The 25,846-nt window shown below is 47.9% G+C and overlaps 2 protein-coding genes and 1 non-coding gene across 7 annotated transcripts in view; 1 reads left to right on the forward strand and 2 right to left on the reverse strand.

Annotated features, from left to right (window-relative positions):
* MECR (mitochondrial trans-2-enoyl-CoA reductase) overlaps window positions 1–17,799 on the reverse strand; it is a 37,694-nt gene extending 19,895 nt beyond the window's left edge. For 3 of the 4 annotated variants that reach the window (XM_040467146.1, XM_040467132.1, XM_040467139.1), the window contains exons 1-3: window positions 17,591–17,799; window positions 4,322–4,419; window positions 3,732–3,863 (exon numbers count right to left, since the gene is read on the reverse strand). In XM_040467146.1, the coding sequence (XP_040323080.1) occupies window positions 3,732–3,863; window positions 4,322–4,419; window positions 17,591–17,766 (406 nt within the window). In that variant the 5' untranslated portion in view covers window positions 17,767–17,799. Of the gene's footprint in view, window positions 1–3,731; window positions 3,864–4,321; window positions 4,420–8,517; window positions 8,949–17,590 lie in introns of those variants that run through there. The other variant, XM_040467155.1, reaches the window with a different exon arrangement.
* On the reverse strand, window positions 15,460–15,565 carry LOC121027870 (U6 spliceosomal RNA). Its single transcript, XR_005788957.1, has one exon. It is a non-coding gene; the product is annotated as a U6 spliceosomal RNA (small nuclear RNA).
* Window positions 17,800–24,566: 6,767 nt separating the features above from the next.
* Window positions 24,567–25,846, forward strand: part of PTPRU (protein tyrosine phosphatase receptor type U) — an 82,980-nt gene continuing 81,700 nt past the window's right edge. Inside the window, exon 1 of one of the 2 annotated variants that reach the window (XM_040467193.1) lies at window positions 24,567–24,731. In XM_040467193.1, the coding sequence (XP_040323127.1) occupies window positions 24,659–24,731 (73 nt within the window). In that variant the 5' untranslated portion in view covers window positions 24,567–24,658. The remainder of the gene's footprint in view (window positions 24,732–25,846) is intronic. The other variant, XM_040467186.1, reaches the window with a different exon arrangement.

Consider the following 25,846-nt stretch of genomic DNA (forward strand, 5'->3'; position numbering starts at 1 on the left):
CCTGGTGGGGAAGATTCCCCTCTTCTCTGGGGAGAATTCCCCGTTCTGGTTGACACCCACCTCTACAGGTGCTATTCCCTACACCCCTGGCAGACGTCCCTTCTTCTCTCCAAATCTAGTGACCGAGTTCTGTTCCTCTAGCTCCTAACTCCAACCTGTCTTCCCAGACCCATGGCACTGCCTTGTTCAGACCCTTATCAACTGAAGCCCCATCTGTTTAGCCACCTCCTTACTGGCTTCCTGCCTCTACCCTCTGCCTCTCCAGATCATGCTCTGTGCTGCCCAAGTCTGGTCCTCTTCTTCTTCTTCTTCTTTTTTAAGTGTACTTATCTTGAGAGAAGAGAAAGCGAGGGGGCAGAGAGAGGAGCTGCCGGTGCAGAGCCTGACGCGGGGCTCAAACTCACAAACTGGAGATCATGACCTGAGCCAAAGTCAAGAGTCCGATGCTTAACCAAGACTGAGCCACCCAGGCGCCCCCACTCATTCGTAACTCTTCTTTGGGCTCTCCCTGACCATAGATGTCAGCCCTCCATGACCGGGTCCCCGCCTACCTCTATAGCCTCATCTCGCTTCTCCTACGTCCCCGCAGGGACACAGCCGCACCAGGCTACAGCAGCTCAGACAGTGCCGAGCCTTCTCCTGCCGCCGTACCTTTGCACATGCTGCACTGCTTGTCAGCGCTTCCTCACCTAGCCCACTGGCTATGCTTCTACTCAGTCTTCCAGACGGAGTTCAAGCACCACTTCTTTGGGAAGTCGCTCCGAATGCTCCCCGAGATGGGGGGCTCTCGCCTTCGTGTCCATCCTCTCATTATAGCGCTAACTAGACTGTTAACGTATTACGTGTTGTTTTTCCATTCTCGAGTTCCCCACCCCCAGCCAAGAACACTTTGAGGGCAGAGACTGTGTCTGACAGGGGCGGCCTCAAAGCACCAGTCCATCGGCATCGATAGTGAATCCTGCAGCTCTCAGTTTGCTCAGATGGCGTGGCTCTTTCATGGCCAGGTGGGGCTGCAGGAGAGAGTGGGGCCATTCTTGGCAGCAAATCTGATCTCAAAAAAAAGAGCTTCTAATAGACTTATGTTACTGTTTTTTTCCTGCCTGGTACCTTTTTCTTTCTAGAACTGCTCCCTCCTCACCTCTGAGGCTGTCAACCACAAGGCCCCACCCTTTAAACCACAGAGGTGGGCAAGATGCTCCATTGAGGCAACTGGAATGACCCAACCCCATACTCCTGGTGTGGTTCTAGGCCATAAGTATCTTTACCACAAGTATTTTTGCCATATAACTAATTACGTAAGGCAATGTTGCTGTAAAACAAAACAAAACAAAAACTGGTTGACAGTTTGTTGGTTTCATCTGCTGGTTGACAGTTTGGTTTCATTTCTCCATTGACACAGTCCTCCTATTTCATATTATATCAACTTTAGCCCTTGTAACAGTCTAAAAAGTAGCATGGAGTTTTGAACCCACATTTCCCAGAGAACTTTGGAACGTCTATCAGTGGAAATGTGACAATATGTCAAAACCAGACAACAATGTGAAAGGCTTTCACAACCCGATACAAAGCCCAGTTACAAATGCGCACCCTAGTATTTGGAACCTGATCAAGGAAGACATTTTAGCAACAACAGCAACAACAAAAGTGCCATACTGATTGAGGAGACGAGTCAACAAGCACCAAAAAACCGTGTGATACTAGGAACAAAAGACTTTGAAGACAAGTGCTTAGGTACATTTTGTGGATCCACAGAATAAAATCAGTTATTTGTGTGTATTGCCATGAATCTACACTATACATTTTGAATGTACTGAAATAGTTTGTATTTTGCAGTAGTCTTTTCATTACTCATTTTGTGTTTGATGATGTCCTTTTTAGTGAATGTCCCTCTTTTATTTTTCACAATTTTGTCTTCTACAGCAAAATTGCCTGCGGCCAGTCAGTTATGCTGTGAAAAAACTTGCAGTTTAGATGGTGTGAAACTACTGAGTATGAAGGGGTTCATGGATGGGCAAAGACCCAGGCAGTGTCGGTCAGAGCCCTGCTGGTGGAGGGATATGGTTGCACTGGACAGATTGTGGAGGCCATGTTCATTTGTTCCCAGTTTGATGCAAACCTCAGGATGCTGGTGGCCATCTATGAAAGGTCGGTTTGAATCTCAGCTGCACCACTTACTGGCTAGGCGATCTTGGGCAAGTTGCTTAATATTTAATATTTATCTCATATCTACCTCCTGTTGTGGGAATAACTGAGTCCATACATGTAAAGTGCTTAGAACAGGGCCTGGTGCAAAGGGAGTAGACAACAAATATTTGTTAATGCTACTATATCACTAGGTGGGGAGATCCTATCTGAGAACTAGCAAGAAAACACAATGAGCTCTGGTATCACTGGGGTTCCTGGATCCAGCTTTCCATCTCTTGCCCGTCCCAGTTCCAGAAATCAATTAACTTCTTTTTTTGCAGAGCAAGTTTGCGTTGACTGTAAGTTATAACCCAAAGGGTCCTAACACTGTAGTTTAGCAGAAACAGAGTGGGAATAAGAGTTTGGTGGGTTCTCTTTCAGTTTGCTCTTTGGACAAGGGCTTCTTCCCAAGTTTCAGTTCTTCTTCTTCTTTTTTTAATGTTCATTTATTTTTGAGAGAGAGAAAGAGCGCGTGCACGTGAGAGTGGGGGAGGGGCACAGAGAGGGAAACACAGAATCCGAAGCAGGCTCCAGGCTCCGAGCTGTCAGCACAGCGCCCGACGCAGGGCTCGAACTCACGGACCATGAGATCATGACCTGAGCCAAAGTCAGCTGCTTAACTGGCTGAGCCACCCAGGTGCCCCCTTAGCTTCAGTTCCTTATATGTCCAATGGGGTGGTTAGTGTCTTCCCTGCTTCCCTCTCGTGATTGCTGTCACGATCCTGTATATAATGTCTGTGCCTCAAAAAGTGTGAAGTGTTAAAGAACAAAACTCACAAACAACTCACCATATATCAAAGAAAACCCCAACTTCTTAGCTTGGCTTTTGCAGGGCTTCCCCCATGTGGCCCCACTACCTGTGTGACCTTCTTTATCACTTAAGCAGACTTCTGTGCGCAAATCCTCTGCCAAGGCTACATTGAATGTCTCACTATTTTCCAAACCGACCTTTGGGTCTGCTCATTTTGCTCCCTCCAAATGCAATGATTTCTGGCTCATTTCCACCTCACATAATTCACCCGTCAAACGTCCATTCCAGAGAAGCCTCCTCTGTGAAGCCCCGATCCTTCCTTAAGACTCTCTCACTCTCTCTCTCTCTCTCACACACACATTCGCGGGCACACAGAGGAGCCAGAAGTGTCCTCGGCTTCCTGTAAACTTGTAACATGTAACACACCCTTTATTGAAGTTACTAGTTTGGAGATTTCTTCAATTAAAATTTAACCTCCTGCAAGGGCAGGGGCTGTCTTATTTGGATTTCCCATTGTACTATCTAGCGGGGATTTAGGGATGCAGGGATTCAGAGAATCACAGCTCTGATCAATACGGGCCCAAGGAGATGAGAGAACAGGTCGTCACCCCCAGAGCAGATGAAACAGATTTTCTGCTCTCCTTGTCCAGCTCCCATCCCTACTGGCAGTGGGTACATGGACTCAATAATAAATCCCGCATTGCTCAGTTACACTGAGCCAATGTGCAAACATTTCCAGTGTGGGTGAAATACAATCCGGAACAACGAAAGGCTGCAGACACCTGGAGAAACTTACCCAAACCGGCATTTGCTGGAATCACCCAGTCTCCTGGCTTCACCCCAGTCACACTGCTGCCCACTGCCACCACCTGTCCAACACCTTCATTCCCTCCAACAGCAGGCAGCTTGGGAAGGAGGCCATAATTTCCTAAGGGAGAAGAGCAGAGGGTCACCTGGTGAAGCTCGGGCAGTGAAAGAGCATGAACTTTAGAGTTGGATCTGAGCCTGATCTGGGGTCTGCCTTTGGCCTGCTGTGTAACTAACCAGCCTCTCTGAGCCTCAGCCTTTTCATCTGTAAAGGGGAAATACTTTTCAGCATTCGTGGTTATTATGGGGATTAGCTAATGTATGAAATGAGCCCAGCATATCGCAGGCACCTCACAGTGGTTGGTTTACTCCCCACTGCAATCTTCCTAACTCTCAAAAAGCCTCACATTCCAGAGAGGGGAGGCCAGAGAGGGCTTGCAGTCTGCAGATGGCTCATCTGGAGAACAGCTGCTGCTAATCACAGGAATTTCACACCCGCACCTGAGGAAGAATGGAATCGAGGAGGTGGCCGGCTAAGCAAAAAAGCCAATTAACATAAGCCACAGAAACCAAGGTTACCTTGGATCATATTTATGTCAGATGGATTGATAGGGGCCGCCAGCATCCTCACATGGACGTCTGATCCGCCCACAGCAGCTAGCTCCAGGTCCTTCAGTCTAAGCACAAAGCCAAAGAGAGAGATGTTAATGTCACCCAGGATAGACAGGGCGTCTTTTGCTCAAATCATCTCCCCAAAGTAGGTCAGGGTGGCCAGATTTTTGAGCTGCCATTGTGTGGCCGGGAATTAAGGTTGTTAGAAGAGAGAAAGGTGCTGTAAGGAATTAGCACAGGCTACAGGTTAACTCTCTCACTAACTGCAAATGGAAAATCTCTAGCGCCCTCTCAATCCCACTGCCCGTTCTGGGACAGAAAACAGTGAGACCTTCTGCTGGCCTGGATTAGCCTTGTGTTTTCCAAAACTTGCTTATCAGAATCACCTGGTGTGCTTACGCATAATGTAGATTCTCAGGCCCCAGCTCTGACCTAGTGAACCAGAATCTCAAGATAAGGGATGCCCCAAGTGGGTCTTATAGACAGCCATAACTGAGACACAGTGGGCTAGCTTATTTGTTCTCTGCTTTCTTTCTTTTTCTTTCTTTCTTTCTTTCTTTCTTTCTTTCTTTCTTTCTTTCTCTCTCTCTCTCTCTCTCTCTCTCTCTCTCTCTCTCTTTCTTTCACACATTTCTGTTAGTTGCAGAGCAGGTGAAACAGAGAGATGCCCTTTGTAATTCAGGAAGAACTCCCTGGGTGACTGTGATCCACCCCCTGGAGTGATGTCCCTTTGGGCCCGAATCCTGGTCAGAAAGGATGCTGAAAGGAGAGCTGAGCCATAGCACTGCCAAGAGCCTCTCCCATTACAGGTGGGATTTCTAGGTGGTAACACTCTGTTCATGGTGGGCCCTAGGCACCATGGGGCTAATGTCTTTATGCATTAGAGCTTTGGTTAATGGGTTAAACCTGCTAAAGGGCTGGTGGCAATGTCCATGTATTATTTTTATTTATTTTAAATGTTTTTTTTAAATGTTTATTTATTTTTGAGAGAGACAGTGTGAGCAGGGGAGGGGAGGAGAGAGAGGGAGACACAGAATCTGAAGCAGGCTGCAGGCTCCAGGCTCATTGCCCGATGCGGGGCTCAAACTCACAAACGGTGAGATCATGACTGAAGTTAGACGCTCAACCGGCTGAGCCACCCAGGTGCCCCTTATTTTTATTTTTTATAAAAGGAGACCTTCTGGGGCTGAGCGAGGAACCTGCTTAAGATTCTCTCCCCACCTTCCCCCGCCCCTGCCCCACCCCTCCCCTGTGCATGCTCTTGCAAGTTAAAAAAAGAAAAAAAAAATAGGAGACCTTCCACCCAGAAAGCACTGATCAGTGTACAAGACCAGTGGGTCTTGGTGACTTTTTAATTACCAGGGACTCCTTTATTTCTCCACACCAAGACTTCATGTTCACAATGTTTTCCTTTACCCAGATGTACTTTTTTGGTGGTTTATTTATTTTGAGAGAGAGGGAGAGAATCCCAAGCAGATTCCGTGCTGTCAGCGTGTGGAGCCTGATGGGGCTCGATCTTATGAGACGTGAGATCATGACCTGAGCCAAACTCAAGTCAGACGCTTCATCAACTGAGCCACCCAGGCACCCTGTCCCCTACCCAATGTACTTGTAATAATTCTCGTTTTTAGTTACCGAAGGCACATATAACTGCCACACAGAGGTTCTTAGCATTAGGCAACAGTGTTACTGAACTAGGCTGATATAACCCTACCCACTTCTGGCAGAAATCTGACCTTTTAATTTTACCTGAGGCTCCATTGGAGGTAAAAGTGTGATTTTCAAGAAATGCCTTGTATTAATAGTAGCAATAATGGTGGCAGGTATTTATGTGGTATTTGTAATATATCAGGTCCTGTGCTAAGGGATTTAAATACATGATCTGATCTAAGATACAATTCCCTTGTGAGGAAAGTATGAATAGTCCCATTCGGTCAAGTAGGAAATGCAGGCTCCTGGAGATTATGAAACTTACACAGGGGGAGATAACCGGTCAGTGGCAGGGCTCCCCTACTTCCCAAGTTGGCACTCCAAATTACTGTGCTCTATTATTAGAATCCTGAAAATAGCCTGGGAACGCCCCTGACTGCTTACAAGGACCCCTAGCGACCTAAGGGGCTCAATCTGGGAATCCCTGTCCCGGACCATGACCAAAGTAAGACAGACCATGCCTTACCATGACTAAGAAACAGCTGCAAAAAACTGGATTAGAGACACTCTATAGAAAATAGTTAGGAAGGAGTTAGGACCAAGGCAGGGAGAAAAAAGAAAGGGCTCTTTTTGTTTAGGTGCTTATTAAGGAATGTGTGTATTTATACACAGCTGGAGGAGGGGGGAGTCCTTATAATCATCATCATCATCATAAGTACTGTTTGAGTGCTTATCAGTGAGAGAGACACTAGGCTAAGTGCTTTCAATGCCAGCTTTCTACCATTATTCTGATTTTATGGCTGAGGAACAAAGGCACAAAAGAAGTAAATAACTTATTCAAGGCCACCAAAAGTAGTAAGTAAGTGGCTGATCTGATTTGAACCTAGTGGTCTGATGCTAGAGAAGCCAGATGGTAAGGGGCTAAGCAGACCAAGCAGAGGGTAGCATGGTGTAGAGGCCTGGTCCTTGCTGGACCTGCCTGGGGAGACGGGGAGGGGTTAGCAGCAGGCAGAACAGGGACCATCAGCCGGACAGTGATGCTTCTCTACGAACACAGAGAACAGATGTGTAAGCCTGCATTCTGAGAAAAATCCCGCCCAGAGTACATGGATTGCAGATTGGCTGCCTCTCTATATTATCTGTACTGCCTCTCTCGTACGTTTTGCAGAAATCAGAGTTTTTCTGTAAGCCAACAAAGTCCATGTACTCAAGCTACTTAAAGACATTTTTTTCTGCCCATTTTTTACATGCTCTTCCCTCAGCCCAGAATTTCTTTTCCACTGCTTCTCCACAGAGCAGGAAGTTCAATTCACCCTTTAAGACTTCTTTTGACCCTCTTCTTGGTCCTGAAAAAAATCACTTGCTCCATCCTCAGTGTTTTCATTACACAGAAGGGGTGTTTTCATTACACAGAATACCACCATTTTAAGACCATCTTACATGAGTTTATTGCTTTTTAGTTTATCAAGTCTTTCCATATATTTCTTTTCAATTCATCACAACAGGCCTACATTCACATTCCTTTCCCCAAACTACGTGGGGGAGATGTATGTATGCCAGAGTTCAGAACCATGTTATTATCTACAACCCCTGTGGGGGTTGAGGCAGCACTCTGTGATCAGAAACACTGTTTCTGCAGCAAAATGTATGAATATTCATGCTAAGCGGGATGAATAAACACATATATATGAATATATAAAATAAATGTAAAAACTTCACACAAGATGAGGTCTTCCCTCCAAATGAGTTGTAAAACAACAGAAATCAAAACAGAACTGTCAGCTGACAGAACGTTCTGACTTTGTCGTTGTAGATTCCAATTTGGATTTGGATCCAGGTCTTTCGGACTTGGTTCAGGACTCTTTTTACCTATCCCTTAGTTTTACAGCCAGAATGTGCATGTCTGTTGTCTCCCCACTTGGCTGTGAGCTCCCAGACAGCAGAGAATTCTTAGTCTTACCTCCGTGTTTAGCACAGTGCCTGGGACCAAAGTAGTGCTCAAGAATGCTTTCTAATGAAATTACGCGACTTTCCTCCCTATTGAGAAAATGTGACATAAAGGTGTCAGCCATTTTTGGGGAATCAGGGGAGAGGCTCAAGGCACAGGGATTTAGCTACTGAGGCTTATAGTTGCTCTTCCTGGTTCTGGGCTATTTAGGAAAATAACCCTGAAGGCTGGGTACAAATGAGAATGGAGATTGTCCCTCAGAGAGTTTGGTCTAAGCAAAAACCCATGGCTCTCTTCCTCACAGGAAAGTGCAGGTGAGGTTTGCAGTAAATCGTACTTTAAAAATCTAGATGGCCATGGTCGAGATGGGAATACAGGTGGATCTCAGTTCACAGATGAAGGGAGGAGCATGGGTTTGAAGTGAACAGGCAGTCCTGGGTTTGAATCCTGCCTTGGTCATTTACCAGCTAGATAACCTCAAAATACTCATCTGTGAAATGGGGAGAACACTTAGAAACTAGCTCATAGGAGTAAATGAGTTAATGTAAATAATTTGCTACAGTACCTGATACACAGTAGATGCTGAAGAGATGGCAGCTGTTAGCAGTGGCAAGAATATCCAAGGAAGCCTCTGAAACAATTAGTTGGCTATCCCTCTGAAGAGAATCACTGAATCACTGAAAGACGGCGACTTTTTGGAAAACTCAAGTAAATTTAACTCAGCAAATATTTTACTGACAGTCCTACTCAGTGTCAGGTACTGAGCTATGGGGCTTAAGGATAAAAAAAAAAAAATTCCCCTGCCCGGGAGCTTGATGGCACGGGGACTCTCACACGTGGAGTCACTGCGAGAGGCACCCCCAGAGGCAGGCACCCCAGAGGCAGGCTTGCGGTCCTAATCTCAGACTGCGCCCGGAGGGAGGAAATGCAGGGTTAGCCACTGGGCTTTGGAAGAAATGGTACCTTAGTTGGGGTTTGAAGGATAAGTGAGAGTTTACTCACTTACTTTCCTTGCCACACTTTACTTTCCTTTCTTGCAAAAGAAAGGAATGGCAAAGAACCTGACTTGATAGTTGGCCAGGCAGTAGGTGCAATCTGGACAGGAGCCAGGGGAATGGAGAGGATTTGATAACCTGGGATCTCTTAAATAAGAAGTGGTATTGATGTCACTCCCTCCACACGGAGTGGGAAATCTCTGATGGCTCCTGGGCTTCTGGTGTGGACAACTGGATATTGACACAGAGAGGAAGGGAGAGTGGTTTGGAGTGGGGAGGGAGGTGTTATATTTGGAGCTTGAAGCCGCGTGGTATGGGGAGAGGGCACTCCAGGCTAGACGTACAGAGCTGTGAGTCAGCTGGATGTAGTGGGAGTCGAGGCAGGCAGATCATCTTGCTCTGGGCGATCTGGCTGAACAATGAAGAGAAACTAATGCTGACAGTTTCCTAAGCTCCGGGCGTTGTGCTTAGCATTTTATACACGTGAGGCTGGTTAGTCTTCAAAACACCTATCAGGAGGGTGTTATCTCCCCAATTCACGAACAGGAAACTGAAGCTCAGAGGAAGGAACTTGTCTAAGGTAAAACTCTGATTAAGTGGCAAAAATTGCCCTAAAGGTGGACTCCGAAGCTCAGACCGCTGAACACTAAGCCAGCATCCTTTACACTGTGTGGAATTTCCATCCTGAGAGACAGTATTAGGCACTCCCGGGGTGTAGGATATGTTGAGAAATGCTGCCCAGTAAACGCCCTTTATAGGACTCAGACGGTGCCCCAGCATCACAAAGGCTGGGAGAAGTCACCCAGGGAAAAAACCCAGGGGACTTTGTGTCATCCAGAGCCTCCAGAGGTAACTCAGCTGGGGACACTGTTTTCACAGCACACCGAGTAACTGCCTGCCCCCAGACAGCAGTTTGAGAAGTGCCGCACGGGGCTACAACCCGCTCCCACTTCTCTGTCTTCTGGGCAGCCTCGCCGTTCTGTGCTGGCTGAAAGTCACAGAAGCGGGAGGGAAGGAGAGCGGGGCAGGGATGAGGGTCTAGGGGCTGCAGAGTTGAAGCTGCGAACCCAGGTGGCTGAGGGAGGGGCTGTGCTGCCAGCCCGGCAGGAGGTGTGTGGGTCAGCTGCATCTCACCAGGGAGACCCCGCCCCTGCCTGCCCCATGGAATGCCATTAGCACCACAGACACTGCCGTCCCTGCACACAGTCCTAGCGTCGTCGTCAAGGATACCATTCTGCCGAGACAGGCAGGAAAACGGGGGCCAAGTCTGGATTCCAGGAGTTGGACCTCTGGTGTCATGATAGCAATTTCTTCCTTGTTTTCTTTTTCTTTCTTTCTTTCTTTCTTTCTTTTTTTTTTTTTTTTTAACTCGCCAGAGGAACCAGTGGCTGTGTTGTAGAGTGCAAAGGAGGCACCCAAACACAGCCTGGCTAGATCTCAAGTCACTTCCCCAGGAGTGTTCACGGCCTTCCCCCGTGAGTGTCATGGCGCCATGCAACTCGGAGGGATGCCACTGTCTTCACTCAACAGATCCCAGACTGGATAAGGTCACAATGGCTCCTTTGAGGCCCCGGCTGTACACCTGTGATGCCATATGAACTACAAGGGAGACAAAAGCAGGCAGAAGAAAGAGCCTTTTGAGATGGGGGAAAAAGAGGCCAGTACTCTGGGGACCGGCTCACTTATATTTGCTGTGTAAGGCAGGCACTGGCCAGCTCGGCGAATATATCTTTCCCGCCTTCCGCATGTAATTAGCAGCCATTTGCACATCTTCCACTCAGTCACCTCAAACTGGTCAATGTCATTTTGAGCAGGGAGAACAGGCAGGGAGAGACTGCCATGGGCCAGAGACTTTCTCATGTGCTCACTGCAGAGAGCTAAGAATGTGGCACTGGGTAAAGGTTACCCACATCTTAGGTGGCTCTCTCCAGTCTGTCTGCAATCCCCATGTGATCTGCTGAAATGCTGTGCTGGGTACGTTGCTCAGAGATTTGATTAATAAGACACACTGGGGATTGTGGAAGAATGAAGTTCTTTGGCTCGCCCCGCAGCAGGGGTGGTTGGCGGCCTCCACTGGTGGGTTCTGTCAAGGAGTCCTGGGCTCTCAGGGAAAGCTCCTTTTCCTGAGCCTAGCTCGCACACTTCGTCGGTGTGCTAGGCACGCCCGCTTGCTCCCTGTGCCTCTTCTGACTTCCCTGCCTCAAAGTCATCTTGCCCTCCCACCATTCAGGACCACTTGCACTTCAGGACAGTCAGTTTGAATAGAAAGGCATTAGAGACTTAGGGGGGGAACTTCTGGAAGTTTCTACCCAGAGTTGGCAAAGAAACCCTCTCACTACTTTCTCAGTCCCCTACTTTCTCTCAACTAAGATTACCAGTAAGCTGGTAAGCCCTAGAATGTTCTACAGCTGCTGACATCAGGAAACTTGCTTGAAGGGAGCTAGAGTCTGTTGCTTAGCTTATCGATCCAGAGAATAAGACTGGGCCACAGCAGGGGACCGGGTCCCTGTCTGCAGCTGCTTTGGTCTCTCTGACAGGAACAACAATGACCATGCAGCCCCTGCCTGGAGGGCTGCTGATTACGATACCAATCAAGAGCAAACAGGGCCTTGGTGAAATTTTGTACCTAGGACCCCCGATTTCCAGCCACAGCACTGCTCCCTGGAGTCTGCTAGAACAACCACTGGGGAGCAGGCAGGCCAACGTCCACCGGTTTCACAGAGTTGTCCGAGCTGGACAAAGAGGATTCGGTCTCATAACCATTTCCGAGGCTACAGTATTATGTCGAGAAGGATGTTAAAGCCTCCCCTTGTCTTAGAAGAAAAAAGTGTTGTTTGGGGAGAACAGGGTAAAGAGGTGTATACGTTCCGAGGTATACGAAAAACGGAGCTGTGAAGGTTTGTCACTGGCAATAGAAGGTGTGGGGGGAGGAAGAGACCGCATGCATGCCCGTCTTTACCACGGCTGCCCTTGGTCAACCCCTTTATTTTATCAAAGAATAACTGAAAAAAAAAAAAAAAAAAAAAAAAAGGAGACTGGAATGATTTCCTCACCCTAACCATGAGTGGCGGAGTGGGGACTAGAACCCAGGCCAGTGCCCTTGTGGGTGGGTCCCCAACAACACATCCTGAGCCACAGACAAACCTCATGGCATCTTTGCTTTCCCTTCTCTAAAATGCTGATCCTTCCCACCCCATCCAGGGTGGGAGAGGCCTGGAACCACCCCAGAGAGCTGCAGCCGCCGCTGGGAGGGCCAGACAACCCTAATAACTTGGGGTTACGCTGGTGGGGGGGGTAGCTTTCCTCCCACACTTTGGACACAGGGGGATCTCCTACCTGCTGTGCAGTACCTCAGAGCTCTGCCCGCCAGGTTCCACCCTCAGGGTTTTGGCCCCCAACTCCAGCCTAGGGTGAAGTCCAGAAGGAAGGCAACGTACAAGCGCTTTAGGATGTGGAATCCAGCTTGCGTTTGAGTCCTGTGATCTCAAGCTAGTCCCCTCTGAGCCTGGGGCAGCAGACACCTCCCTCGAGGACCACATACTGAGTGCACGGCAGGCGCTCCATAAATATTCGTCAGTCAGACACAACAGGTTTTCTCTTCCCTCTGGGCTTTTACACATGCAGGGTCCTCTGGAACATTTCTACACTTTTCCTCATATACTGCCCACCCGATCTTCTGGGGGCACTCAACCTAGACTCCGTGTCCTTAGATAAAGCATTCTCTGACTATTCTGAGGGGGCCGGGTACCTCTCTTCTGGGTGTCCACAGCAGTCTACACATAACCTGATATAGCATTGCTGCACTGGCCTATGGTCACCCATCTCCTGGACTAGAGCGTGACTTCCTTAAGGGCAAAGACCACAGATTATTCATCTTTGCATCCCCAGTCCTGCCGCACAGGTAGCAGGCCCTCAGAGAATAACTCCTGCCTAACTTACTACATCAATGAGTTCGATTCCCTCCTCCTTCATTCATGACCGCAGTAAAAGTCTCCAGGAGACAGACAAATAAAATCCCAGTTCTCAATAGAATGCCAAACCAAAAGTGCGAATCTTTTTCCAAAGTAGTGTAATTCTGGTTTAAAAACCAAGTCACCTGCATAGACATTTGGTTGCACACACTGACATCAATTGTAAAAAGAAATCCGAGGGTAAACAGTGTTCTACCATGAGAACTCACCACCCATACAGACTGGGTCGTCACCACCTGCTTCCCCAAATCCCATATGGCTAACACTGAATGGGTTTGTCCAGGTTTCACAGCTACATTTGATTTTGTGCTAGCAACAGGCAGGGGAGAAAGCTGTGCCAACCAGGATGCTATTTTTATGAACACTTCAGGATCTTCAAAAGGAGGGCAGACAGAGAATAACGTTCCTACCATCTTCCCTAGGTTGGGGCTGCCCTTCCTATGAAGGGTGGAGACTTGGGGTCACCTGAGTAACTTCATCTTCTCTTCTGACCTATCTTTTCCCCAGTTTTATATCTCATTCTCAAAAAACGTTGGAGATGACTGTCATTGTTTTTTCAGGTCCTATAACAAGGACTCTTATTAAAGAAGGGACATCCTAGTTGTGTGATCTTGGGCATGTGACTTTTATGCTTCTTGAGCTCAGTTCCCTTATCTGTAAAATGGGGATAATAATGACCAAACTGGATTTTTGTGACTTTTTATTTCCATAATATACGTGGAGAACTTAGCCCAATACCTGCCACATAGTAGGTACACAGTAAATGAAAGATGTTTTTAACATAAGACCCAGAGAACGGCAAAGCTCTGAAAGGGGACTTTCAGGACCAAAAGGAAAGAGGACATTGGAGGTTCCGGGAACTATCGATAGAGAATCCAGAACTCTGCACAAGGGGCGATGGCCGTGGGGGACCTCTGAAATTTCTAGAGTCTATAATTCTCCCAAGTTTGTCATTTTCTCCTGCGGTCTTACTTTACATCATTTGATCCTCCCAAAGAAAAAGGCCCAAGTGCTTATTTAGGGGAGGCCATTCTGGGGGAGAGGAAAAAAAACCTCTAGGAGACAGAGGAACAAGGTTTAGTAGAGAGACCAGATGGAATGTCTGGGGGCCAACAGGAATGAAAAGGGCATTTAGATTCAGAGATCCCTGCAGGTCTCATTCTGAGGAATTCTGCAACCCCTCCGACCCAAGAAGCCTGTTCTCCATTCCCTCCCTGTTGCTCCCAGAGCTCTGGCTCACGGTGAAAGCATACCAGCATCACCAACTACGCCAGTTTGGGGAACACTCTGCCTGGACTCTGGGTGGTTCCATGACCCTGCCTGGTGTAACCTGACCCACACACCCAGTCAGCGGAATATTTAAAGGACACCTGATTCTTTCTGTGACAGGGTGGTTACCTTAAACCTCCAAAGACATGACTACAAAGAAGAGAATCCCAGCCTCTGGCCTCAGTCCATACACGAACAAGTCAAGTTGCCCGAATCTGGGTCAGAAGGGAAAGCCACTTTTCTGGGGCAGATGGAGAATTACTGCCCAAGAGTTTGTATCCACAAGGGCAATGGTTCTCAACCCTGGCCGGGGTACCAGGATCACTTGGGGAGCTTTAAAAAACACAGATGTTCAGTGCCATCCTAGACCCACTAAATACCTCAGGGTAGGCTCCTGGGAATATGGACTCAAAGTGCCACAGGGGAGCGAGGTGTGAAGCCAAGGCCGAGTAACGCTTCATCAAACTATCATGTTTTGAACTTCTGGGAAGTTATTAGGGTTCCACACAAGGAGACAAAAGAGCTCTTTCTTCCCTAAGTGGCAGCTGCCACCAGACCAGTCTGTTCCAGTTCGCTGGCTCTCTAAGAAGAGGGACTCAATCGGAGGCAACTGCACCCAGCTGCCTAACTTTCCCAGGCCTTTCCAAAGGGTCCCCTCCTCATCACCACAGAACTCTACAAAAATAGACTTCTTGGGGTGCCTGGGTGGCTCAGTTGGTTAAGCGTCTGACTTCAGCTCAGCTCATGATCTCATGGTTTGTGGGTTTCAACCCCACGTCAGGCTCTCTGCTGTCAGCATAGAGCCTGCTTCAGATACTCTGGCCCCTCCCTTGCTCTCTCTTGCGTGTACTTTCTCTTAGAAATAAACACTGAAATACAACAACAAAAAATTACATTTCTTACAGAAATTAGATTCATAATTAACTAATGTTTTTGGAGCACTTGTTTTGTGGCAGCTCGTGTACCAGACAACAGAAATTACAAGCCTGTGCGAGAGGCACATCACTCCCATTTGGGGTGCATTCCTGGAAAACTAATGTTCATCAGAGCTTTACCAACTCATTACAGCACAGTCCCCAGGGACAAGTCTTCCTGACACGGTGATCATTACTTGTGATCAACATACAAGTTGAGGTTTACTGACTGAGGTGTCTCCTCAATATTCTAATGGTGGATGTGGCTAGGCTGAGTGCATGACCTTGAATTTAACTGAGGCTTATCTCCTCCAGTTGTCAAAACATCTGGCTTGGATTTTTTTTTTTTTTTTTGAGTAAAAATTTGGAATGCTTCATGAATTTGCATATGTCACCCTTGAGCAGGGACCATGCTAATCTTCTCTGCGTCGTTCTGTTGGTAGCATACGTGCTGAAGTGAGCACTCTAGCTTGTATTTTAACCATAATAATAATAATTCTGTGTTTGCCTACTCTTTGGAAAACAATCACACCATGTGCTGGGACTCAGAGAGCTGTAAACAAGGGGCCTTAGGAGAGTGTGCGGGCACTTTTTGGTGGGCAGCATTAGCTTGACCTCAGCTACATAGCTCTACCTGTATTGTCTCCACTTTTCAAGAGGATGAAACGGAGGCTCACAGAACTTCAGTAACCTGCCCAAACACACAGGATGGGGTAAGGATTGGACTCCAGGTCTGATTCCCAGACCAGTGCTTTTCTCTTAGCTCCCCTACAGTGACCCCACCAGCCCTTTTGGATGGTATAGTCACTTATGGGCATATTTACAGTGGTTGACAAGTCACATGCTGTTTTTATCAGCCACATGCAAAAATCATGGATTAAGAGGCAACAAAAGTTTAGGAGAACATAATCATAAAAGTAGCGAGGGCTCGGAGGGGCTGGGTGATTCGTCTAAGATCAAACAGCTAATAAGAGGTGGAGTCTATATTTGACCTTAGGGTCTGTAAGGCTCCAAAACAGGAGCTCTTTTTAACTGGCTAAAGGCATATGCATAGTGCAACAGACAGGAAATCACACGAGATAGGAGTCAGAAGCTGTGGGTTCCTGTCCCTGTTTCAATCCTTATTAGCTATTTCAGTTTGGACAAGTCCCTTGCCTTCTGTAAACTGAAAATGATGTCTCTCACCTACCTTTTGGGAAGTGGAAGATTAGAATGGACATAAAAGCATCCAAAAAATACTCTCCAAAAAAAATAAGAGCCTAGGAACTCAGGTAAATCAGTCAGTAAGACATGGGTTTAAATTTCAACTCTGCCACTTACTGGCTGTGTGACCTTGGGCAAGTGATTTTTACCTTTCTTACACCTCAGTTTTCTCACTGGCAAATGGAACTAAATCAAGTACCTACCCCAAAAGTGATGACTAAATGAGAGCATCCGTGTGGACACATCCATTTTGTGCTTGACACATAATACTCGATCAGTAAGAGTTATTGAGGGATAAAGAAAATGTAATGGTCTATATATATATATATACATATATATATATATATACACACACACACACACACACATAAAGTAGTGGGCTAACAGCTATATAATAATGTGACATACTAGATATACAAAATAATGGAATACTATTTAGCCATAAAAAGGAATGAAATCTTGCCACATGACACAACATGGATGGATGCTGGGGGCATTATGCTAAATGAAATAAGACAGAGAAAGACCATTACTGTATGATCTCACTTCCATGTGGAATCTAAACAAACGAACACCAACCTCATAGACACAGAGAACAGACTGGTGCTCAGGGGTGTGTGTGTGTGTGTGTGTGTGTGTGTGTGTGTGTGTGTGGTGTGTAGGAGCCAAATGGGTGAACGGAGAACAGACTGGTGCTCAGGGATGTGTGTGTGTGTGCGTGCGTGTGTGTGTGCGTGTGTGTGTGTGGTGTGTAGGAACCAAATGGGTGAACGGAGTCAAAAGGTACCAACTTCCTGTTATAAAATAAATCATGGGGATGTGATGTTTAGCTTGCCAACGCGGTTAGTAATACTGCATGTTTGACAGGTGCTAAGAGACTAGATCTTGAAAGTTCTCATCACAAGGAAAAAAAAATCTGTCTCTATGTAAGGTGACATGTTAACTGGATTTAATGGGCAATCGTTTCGTAATACATACAAATATCGAATCATTACGTTGTACACCTAAATCTAATCTAATACTGTATGTCAACTGCACCTCAAAAAAAAAAAAAAGTTAGCCACTATCGCCGTCATAATCAATGGTGCCTCTCTGGCCTTCAATTACCTGGACGCATCGACTTTCCGAGCTACCCATCGCGCCCCGGGCTTCGGTTTGGGTCCCGTTATTCTCTGCCTTCTTCCTCAGACCCGGTCCCTCCTTTCTTAGTCCCCCCTCTCCACGGCGCGTCTTAACCCCCTCCAGGAGCCCCTGTCCCCTTGCCCCGTTTCGGCGCCGTCTCTTACTCGACGACCTTGGCTGGGTCCCCGTGGTGCCCATAGACCAGCGCCCGGACCCGGGAGGGCTCGGCAGATGCGGAGCAGGGGGCGGCGGCAGACCAGCGGCGGCCCCAAGCGACGAGCACCTCACGCCAAAGCCGTGATCTGGTTCGCGCCCCCAACAGCGCGCCGCAACCCCACATGGCCCCTCAGTCAACTCTGAGCCGAACAGCGCGCCTACGTCATCTGCCTGCGTCCGCGCGCCTGCGCCCCGCCCCGCCCCGCCCCTCCGCGTGACCACGCCCCTTGCTCATATTTTAAAAAGGCTGACCCCCTTCCTCCGCTGCCCGCGCGGTGGCGCTCCGGGAAACTGCACGGTTTGCGTGGGATGCGTGGTGGAGGTACGGAAGAGATTCACGGAGACTCAAGGCCCGTCAAAGTTGTTCTCCCAACTAGCAGCGTCTGATGCCACCCTGAAGCTGTGTCCACAGTCTGCGATTTGGTATTTGATTTGAGGAAAGTCATTTACCCTTCCCTGACCTCAGTTTTTCCTTCTCCCCACCGTTTATTGTGTGCTCGCTGTGCCAGATCTTTTAAGGCATCATCCGATTTATTTTTGCTACCTTGTAACAGCATAGGGAAGCAATGTTTACTTTCCTACCACTGAATAGGGTAGACGTAAGTTGGTGTGGAGGCAAGAGAATTGGGCTTGGAGCTAGAAGATTTAGGTTCAACTCCTAGTCCTGCCTCCTTCTTAGCTTGGCCACCTTGGGCTAGTGTCAAAAGCTCCCAGTCTCTTTTCTCGTGGGTACAGTGGGGGACAATATACCTCCTTAAAGATTGTAGTGAGGATTGGATGAAACAAGAGGATGACGTTGTGAACGGCAGAACACATTGTAAAATGCTAAGTGTGTTCAGATAGAAAGGAGGGATCACAAGGAGGAGGCCCTCTCTCAAAATGCTCACAGTGTAGAAGGGATTTAGTGGGACAATGGAAGTGCCTTGTAAGAAGATGTAGCCCAGTAAAGACACTAGATCATATTTGTAGTGGAGGTGAGAAGTGAACATAACTAAAACCTAAGTTGGAATAGTAGGAAGGAGGGCACTGTTGGAGTCTGAAGGAGAAAGGTACTCTGGAAGGAGCCAGGGTGGGGATGAGGGCTCTTGCAAGAGGCAGTATTGGAGCCTGTCCCACTCAAAATCTTCAATGTGCACAAAAATCACTCGAAGGTCCTATCTCAAGCCTACTGAATTAGAATTTTGGGGACAAGTCCAGGAATCTACAATTCCTCCAAGCTTTCAAAGAATATTCTGATGTAGGTGGGCCAGGAAACTGGCTTAGACAAACACTGAGCCAGGGCTTTGAAGGATAAGGAAGAGTTCCTTTCTCTAGGTTTTATTGACCCAAAGCTTACCAGCTCAAAAGCTTTTTCTCCGAGGAAGAGAAGAGAGCAAAGTGCTGCGTTGAAAGCTGCAGGTGGTTGGATTCTGGCAAAACTGGCTTTGAGTTTTGGCTTTGCCATTTTCCAGCCATTTGATTTGGGACAAGTCACTTGGCCTCTCTGTGTACTCATTTCCTTATCCTTAAAGTGAAGGAAATAATAGTATCAGTTTCAAGGCTATTGTGAAGATCAAGTGAGATATTATTCACTTGAAGCATTTAGCACAATACTTGGCACATGAAAGCATTTGAAAAATGTTATTAGGTTATTGTGAAAATTAGCTGGGTAAAACACCCAGACTAGGACCTGGCTCATACTATGTACTTAAAAAATGTTTAAATCTGTTTTTATTATTAGAGAAAATAGATGTCCCATGATGGGGGAAAGACTTGGTCCCACAGTTGTATGGGAGTGCTCATGTGCACATACATGCACACACACACACACACACACACACACACACTACCCAGTTTTGCTTACCTTCTGTTTTCATTGAGACACAGAGGTTTACTTCTGTTGAAGACTCTCTAGGTGACAGTGAGCTGTTGACATTATCTTCTCTACCAAATTGGCTCCTGTGACTTCCCTGGGCAGCCTGGCTGGAGAGTCTGGAGAATCACAGTAGGTTTTCCTCTCGGAGGCTGGACTTAGTCCCCCTCTCCAACCCAATAGCCCCCACTTTCAGTCCAGGACATCAATTTTAACTTGAACTTTGTAAATAGCCTTCTTCCTGACTGATATCCTCCCCCCTCTCTTTCCCTCCCCTTTCCTTCTTTCTCAGGCCTCCAGAATGATTTGTTTAAATGATTTTATTTTCAAGTAATCTCTACACCCAATGTGGGGCTTGAACTTACAACCCTGAGATCAAGAGTTGCATGCTCTACTGACTGAGTCAGCCAGGCACCTCCAGAATGATTTATTTTTATTTTTTAATTAAAAAATTTTTTTGATGTTTATTTATTTTTGACAGAGAGAGAGAGAGAGACAGAGCATGAGTGGGGGAGGGGCAGAGAGAGAGGGAGACACAGAATCTAAAACAGGCTCCAGGCTCTGAGCTGTCAGCACAGAGCTCGATGCAGGGCTCAAACTCACCAACCGCGAGATCATAACCTGAGCTCAAGTCGGACGCTCAACCGACTGAGCCACCCAGGCACCCCAGAATAATTTTTTTTTAAACAGAAAGATCAGACTTTGTCTTTCCCTTGGTTAAAGTCCTTCTATGACTCCTCAATAGTTAGGTAGATCCAGAAGTCACAGTTCTTTGTAGAACACCACAAACTATGGATATGTTAAACCAAAAACTGTAAAAAACCAAAACAAAATGAAACTGTGATTCTACACTAACTCTCTCATTCTCTCGCACAACTGACATGTGCTAAAGTCTTTAGAAAAGTGTATGGAGGAAAAGCACCTTAAAACAAAGAAAATTCTATTCATTGTAATTAAGTTACCTTCTTGCAAACTGGAAAAAGATGACTATAGTTTTAATTCAGTGGCAGAACCCTTCAGCCTGGCTTGAGGAACACTTGGGTTTCGCCAGGGGCATAGTTGGAGAACCACTGATTGAGGGGTTCAAGTCCGGTTTTCATGGCCCTGTATTTAATACCCTTTGCACTCTGAGTCCAACACTGTTTTTATCTCTTGCTATAAGACCGTGCATAGCCAATGATCCAAGAGCACCCGATACCCACTGTTCCTAGCAATCCCATGTCTTGTGCCTTTATTCAGGTTGCTTCTTCTGCCTGAAATGCTCTTCCTGGCCTTGCCGACCTGGGAAACTACAGGGTCAGATATCAGTTCTTGGATGTTGCTTTCCAACTCCCTAGGCTGCGTCAACCTCTGCTACCTTTGTGTTTTCTCTGAACTGGTGTTATGGCCTTTAGGACACAGTTGGTTATTTATTTACATGTCCACTTACCCCTCTGGCCAACAGGGGGTCATGACTGGTGCATCTCCATGACACCAGCACCCAATATGGGGCCTGGCCCAGTGTAGGTGTCATAAATATTCCATGAGTTGAAAGTCATTGAATTTCTTCACCGCCTGGCCCTGTCTGCGGTGCTGTCTCCTTTTCCCCTAGATTTGGGCAGGTCACTCCAGGCCACTTGTGTGGTTTTAGAAGTCTGTGATCTTTTTCAAGTGAAGCAGAATGTTCTCTTTTTATCTCCTCCTCCCTCCACGATAGTCTCTGCTCTACGTTCTTCTCCTGCACAAAGAGAAGATGGATGTGGAATTGGTTAAGTCTAGGCTTGAGTCCTGGGCCCACTATTTCCTGGCTTGGTGATTTTGGACAAATGCCTTATACTTTTTGAACCTCAGTGTCCACATTAAAAAAAAAAAATGGAATCAATGGCAAACTCCTGTCATGAGGCTCTCACAGGAGTCCTCTGAAAATAGCATCATCCTTGGTTGTTTCTTCTATTCACTGGATTTCTCTCCTTGAGTTTCTTGCTCTGGCTGGACCTTCCTGCCTCTCCCCTCTCCAGGATCTCTCTGTTTTTTCTCCATTGCCTTTTTCTTGCTTCTGTCTTTCTCCCTGTGATTCTCTCTCTGCTTAATTCTCTCACCTTTCTCCTTGGCCCCTTCCCTAGCTCAGCATGGAGCTCATCAGGGCTCAAAAGAGAGAGGGCTAAGAGTGCACAAGCCCTGTGCCCTGCCTCCTCCAGACAACCTCCTTTGTTCCACGCTCATTGAGGAGCCAGCCTGCAGTGGAGGCAGGGCACAGGTAGGGCCTAGATAGACTTTGGACTCCTAGGCTCTGGCCTGGGTCACTGCCCACTAGTTAGATCCATCTGCCTATGGGTTCCTCTGTCTCCACTTGGCTCATTGGAAGACTTAAAAAAAAAAAGCAAGCAAGCTCAGGACCTTTTATTCTTCTATTTAATGCTCCAGTAGCTTCTTACTGCTCTTAGGGTTTAATCCAAAGCCCCATAGTTTCTTGCATGATCTGCAGATCCTGCTGGCCTCTCTAGTTGCATCTGGCTTCCCTTCCCTCCCCACTCCATTCCAGCCACCCTGGCCTGGCTGTTCCTCAAACGCACCACCTCCTGTAGGCTGTCCCCTCTGGCTGTGCTATTCCTCCCCTACTGACTTGCTGGCTCCTTCCCTTACTTCAGGTCCCCGCTCAAATATCACTATATTGTTTCCCCAGGGAATCCCTCTCGGATCCCCTTAACTCAAGTAGGATCCCCCTTAATTATTTATCACAACATTCCTCCCACTTTCTTTAGAGTGCACATCTCAGATTGTAATTACGTATTTATTTGCATTTTTGCTTTTGGTCTTTTCCCTGAGAGTGTAAGTTTCATGAGGGCAAAGACCATGTCTGTATTCATTCGTTTATCCATTCAGTATTTTTTGAGCGTCAGTATGTTTTGAACATCAACTACATGTCAGACACCCCCCCCACCCACCCCCACTGTTTTTCCCTCCACTTCTCTGGCATATCTCTGTCTCATACCAGGAGTAATAGTTTATCACTGTCTCATGTACCAGAGCATTTGCTTGTTTGGCTGTTTATTTTTCTTATTTTCCTACTGGAATGCAAGCTCTATGAGGGTAGGAATTTTTGTCTGTTTTATATTTCCACCTTGGCTTATAGGAATTGTTGAACAAACAAATCACTACCTGGTGTTTGTTAATTTGCTCCAGATGTGAGGCAGATCTCAGCCTCCATTCAAGTTAAACCAGATGGCCTTGATTCAGTTCCCGGTGCCACTACATAATAATGCACGACCTTGGAAAAGCCACCTCTCTGTAACTCAATTTCCTCAACTATATAATGGGAATAATAAACAACAGTGGGGAGAATTAAGTGACCCTCTGTGGGTAAGGCATATGGAAGGTGCATGGTCTTACGTAATAATGGACAACTAGTTTGTGGTCATTGTACAGGGCCTGTACCGGGTAGAGGCCCAAATGTACTTAACCTTTGTAGCCAGAGGTAGACTGGGACCAAGGAGAATTAGTGAGAAGGTGGACTTCGTGCCATGAAAAGTAAAAACTTTCTGAAAGCCAGCATTGTAAGGAGAAATAGGTGAATTCCCTTCCATAATTAGAGATATCTTTTTTTTTTAATTTTTTTTTCAACGTTTTATTTATTTTTGGGACAGAGAGAGACAGAGCATGAACGGGGGAGGGGCAGAGAGAGAGGGAGACACAGAATCGGAAACAGGCTCCAGGCTCTGAGCCATCAGCCCAGAGCCTGATGCGGGGCTCGAACTCACGGACCGCGAGATCGTGACCTGGCTGAAGTCGGACGCTTAACCGACTGCGCCACCCAGGCGCCCCCATAATTAGAGATTTCAACGCCCCTCCATCAGAAATGGACAGAACCAGCAGGCCAGAAAATCAGTGAGGACATAGTTGAGCTCAACACCATCAATCAAGTGGATATAATGCACATCCATAGACTATGCCATCCAACAACAGCAGAATACACATTCCTCTCAATCTCACATGGGATAGTCACCAAAATAGACCACATTCTGGGCCATGAAACACATCTTAACTTTAAAAGACTAGGGGTCATACAATGTCCGCCCTCAGAGTGTGGTGGAATTAAACTAGAACTCGATAACAGAAAGGTAGCTTGAAAACTCCAAACAACTTGGAGATTAAGTAACACATGGATCAAAGAAGAAATGAAGAAACAACAACAACAAACAACAACAACAACAACAACAACACATTTTAGACTCGATGAAATTGAAAACACAACTTCTAAAAATTTATGGGATGCAGCAAAAGCAGTGCTTAGAGGGAAATTTATAGCACTGAATGCATCTATAGAAAGGAAGAAGGATCTAAAGTCATTCACCTAAACTTCCACCTTAGGAAATAGGAAAAAAAAAAAAAAAAAAAAAAAAAAAGGCAAATTAAATCCAAAAGAAGCAAAAGAAAAAAAAATTAGAGCAGAAATCAGTTGCCTTGAAAACAGGAGATCAAAAGAGAAGTTGGTTCTTTGAAAAGATCAATAAATCAATAAACCTCTAATCAGGCTAAGAAGAGAGTGAACATAAATTACTAATGAAAATGAAAGAGGGGACATCACTACAGATCCCATGGATATTAAAAAGATAATAAAGGAATGTTATGAACAACTTTAAAAGCCAACGTTTCCAAAGACCCAACCACCTGTTTTTGGTCGGTGACGAGCACCCTGTCCTTGGAGGTATTCGTGAATGTGCATTTGGAGGGGTGTAGGTAAGGAGGGGATTCAAGCATCGGAGGGGACAGAGAAGCAGGGTGTCTTTAGGTCTCTGTCCCGGAGAGAGCTGTGCCAGAGCTAAGTGTGGGCAGCGAGCGTGCTGGCTTGAGAATGTCGGTGCTGTGGGTGTAGTGGCGGGGTGGTCCTCCACGTTCCGGACCTCCTAAAGGGGGCGCCGGCGTGGGGGAGGGGTGCGTCCAGGCCGCGGGAGACCTGACCGGCTGCGCGCGCGGCTGCCAGCAGGGGGCGCCGCGAGACCGCGGAACCCGCGGCGGGGCCTGACGTCAGCTCCCCGCTTGTTTGGGCTCCCGCTCTGGACTCGGCGCCAGTCCCGCTCCGCGCCGCGCCGCTTCGCTCGGGCTCCGGCTCGCCTCGGGCTGGGCTCGGCTCGGGCTCCGGCGGCGGCAACCCCGTGCCGGGCCCCGGGGCAAGCGGCGGGGCACCATGGCCCGCGCCCAGGCTCTCGTCCTGGCGCTCACCTTCCAGCTCTGCGCGCCCGAGACCGAGACTCCGGCAGGTAAGCGCTCGTCCGTCCGACCAAGCTTGCCCCGCGGAGCCCCCGGGGCCCGTGGCGTAGCTCTCAAGAAAGTGTAAGTGTTGGGTGACCGAACGTTCCCGAGCCTGCTCCTTGTGTGTGTCTGAGTGTTGGATGTGCGATCGGCTGCTCAGGGTCTTGTGTGCCTGCGAATGTTGTGTGTCCGTGAGTTATGTGTGCACGCGAAGGTGCTGTGTGTGTTGTGCGTCTACGAGTGTGTTCGGGTGAATGTTGTGTGCATCGGGGCATTGGGTGTGCGCTGAGTGTCTTGTGTGCCTGCCAGTGTGTAGTGTTTGTGCGGCCAAGTAGGTTGTGTGTGTGTGTGTCTGAGTTTGGTTGTGTGGCCGGAGTTGTATCTGCGAATGTGTTGCATTTGTTTGCATTTCGTGTGCCTTGGCAGAGAGTGCTGCCTCTCGTATGTCCACGAATGTGTTGTGTGTTATGCGTGTGACCGGGGGTGCTCTGTAGATCCTGCCCGCGTGTGGATCAGGGAACGCGTGTGTGGTGTGTGTGCTTGTGAGGTCCGTGTACGTGTGTGAAGGCGTGGGAACGGGTCCGGAACGTGTGTGTCCGTGCGCTGTGTGCGCGATGTGTACGTGTGGGAGTGTCTGGGGTTGGTGGTGTGCGCCACCGGGGGTTGCGTGGGTCCGAGTGAATGCCAAGTGTGCCGGGAATGCGCGTGTAGGAGCGGGTCTGGAGCGGATGTGAGTGTGTGTGTCCGTGCGTGCTGGCTGCGTGTCCAGGAATGTTGCGAGTGTGGTGCGCGCCTGGGCGGTGGCCGAATGTGTGCCCGGGGCCCGGGGCCGCTCGAGGGGGCGGTGTCAGGATGTGTGTGTGTGTGTGTGTGTGTGTGTGCGCGCGCGCGCCTGCGTGCGCGCGCGTGTGTGGCGTGCGGGCCCCGAACAAGTTGTCGCGGCTGCGCCCCCTTCGCCCCGGGGTCGGGCCGGGCCTGAGGCTCGCGAGGGAGGAAGGGGGCCCCGCGGCCGCCGACTCCGACATGTCGGGCTGTTTGTTGTTTCGCAAGTTCTGCGCGGCGCTGGCGGCCGGGCTGCTCCGAGGCGGCTCCGGGGCCGCGGGGCGCCCCGGCCGGTGGCGCT

This window comes from Herpailurus yagouaroundi, unplaced genomic scaffold (genome assembly GCF_014898765.1).
Source record: "Herpailurus yagouaroundi ecotype Mexico unplaced genomic scaffold, PumYag 77, whole genome shotgun sequence".
NCBI classification, from domain to species: Eukaryota; Metazoa; Chordata; class Mammalia; order Carnivora; family Felidae; genus Herpailurus; species Herpailurus yagouaroundi.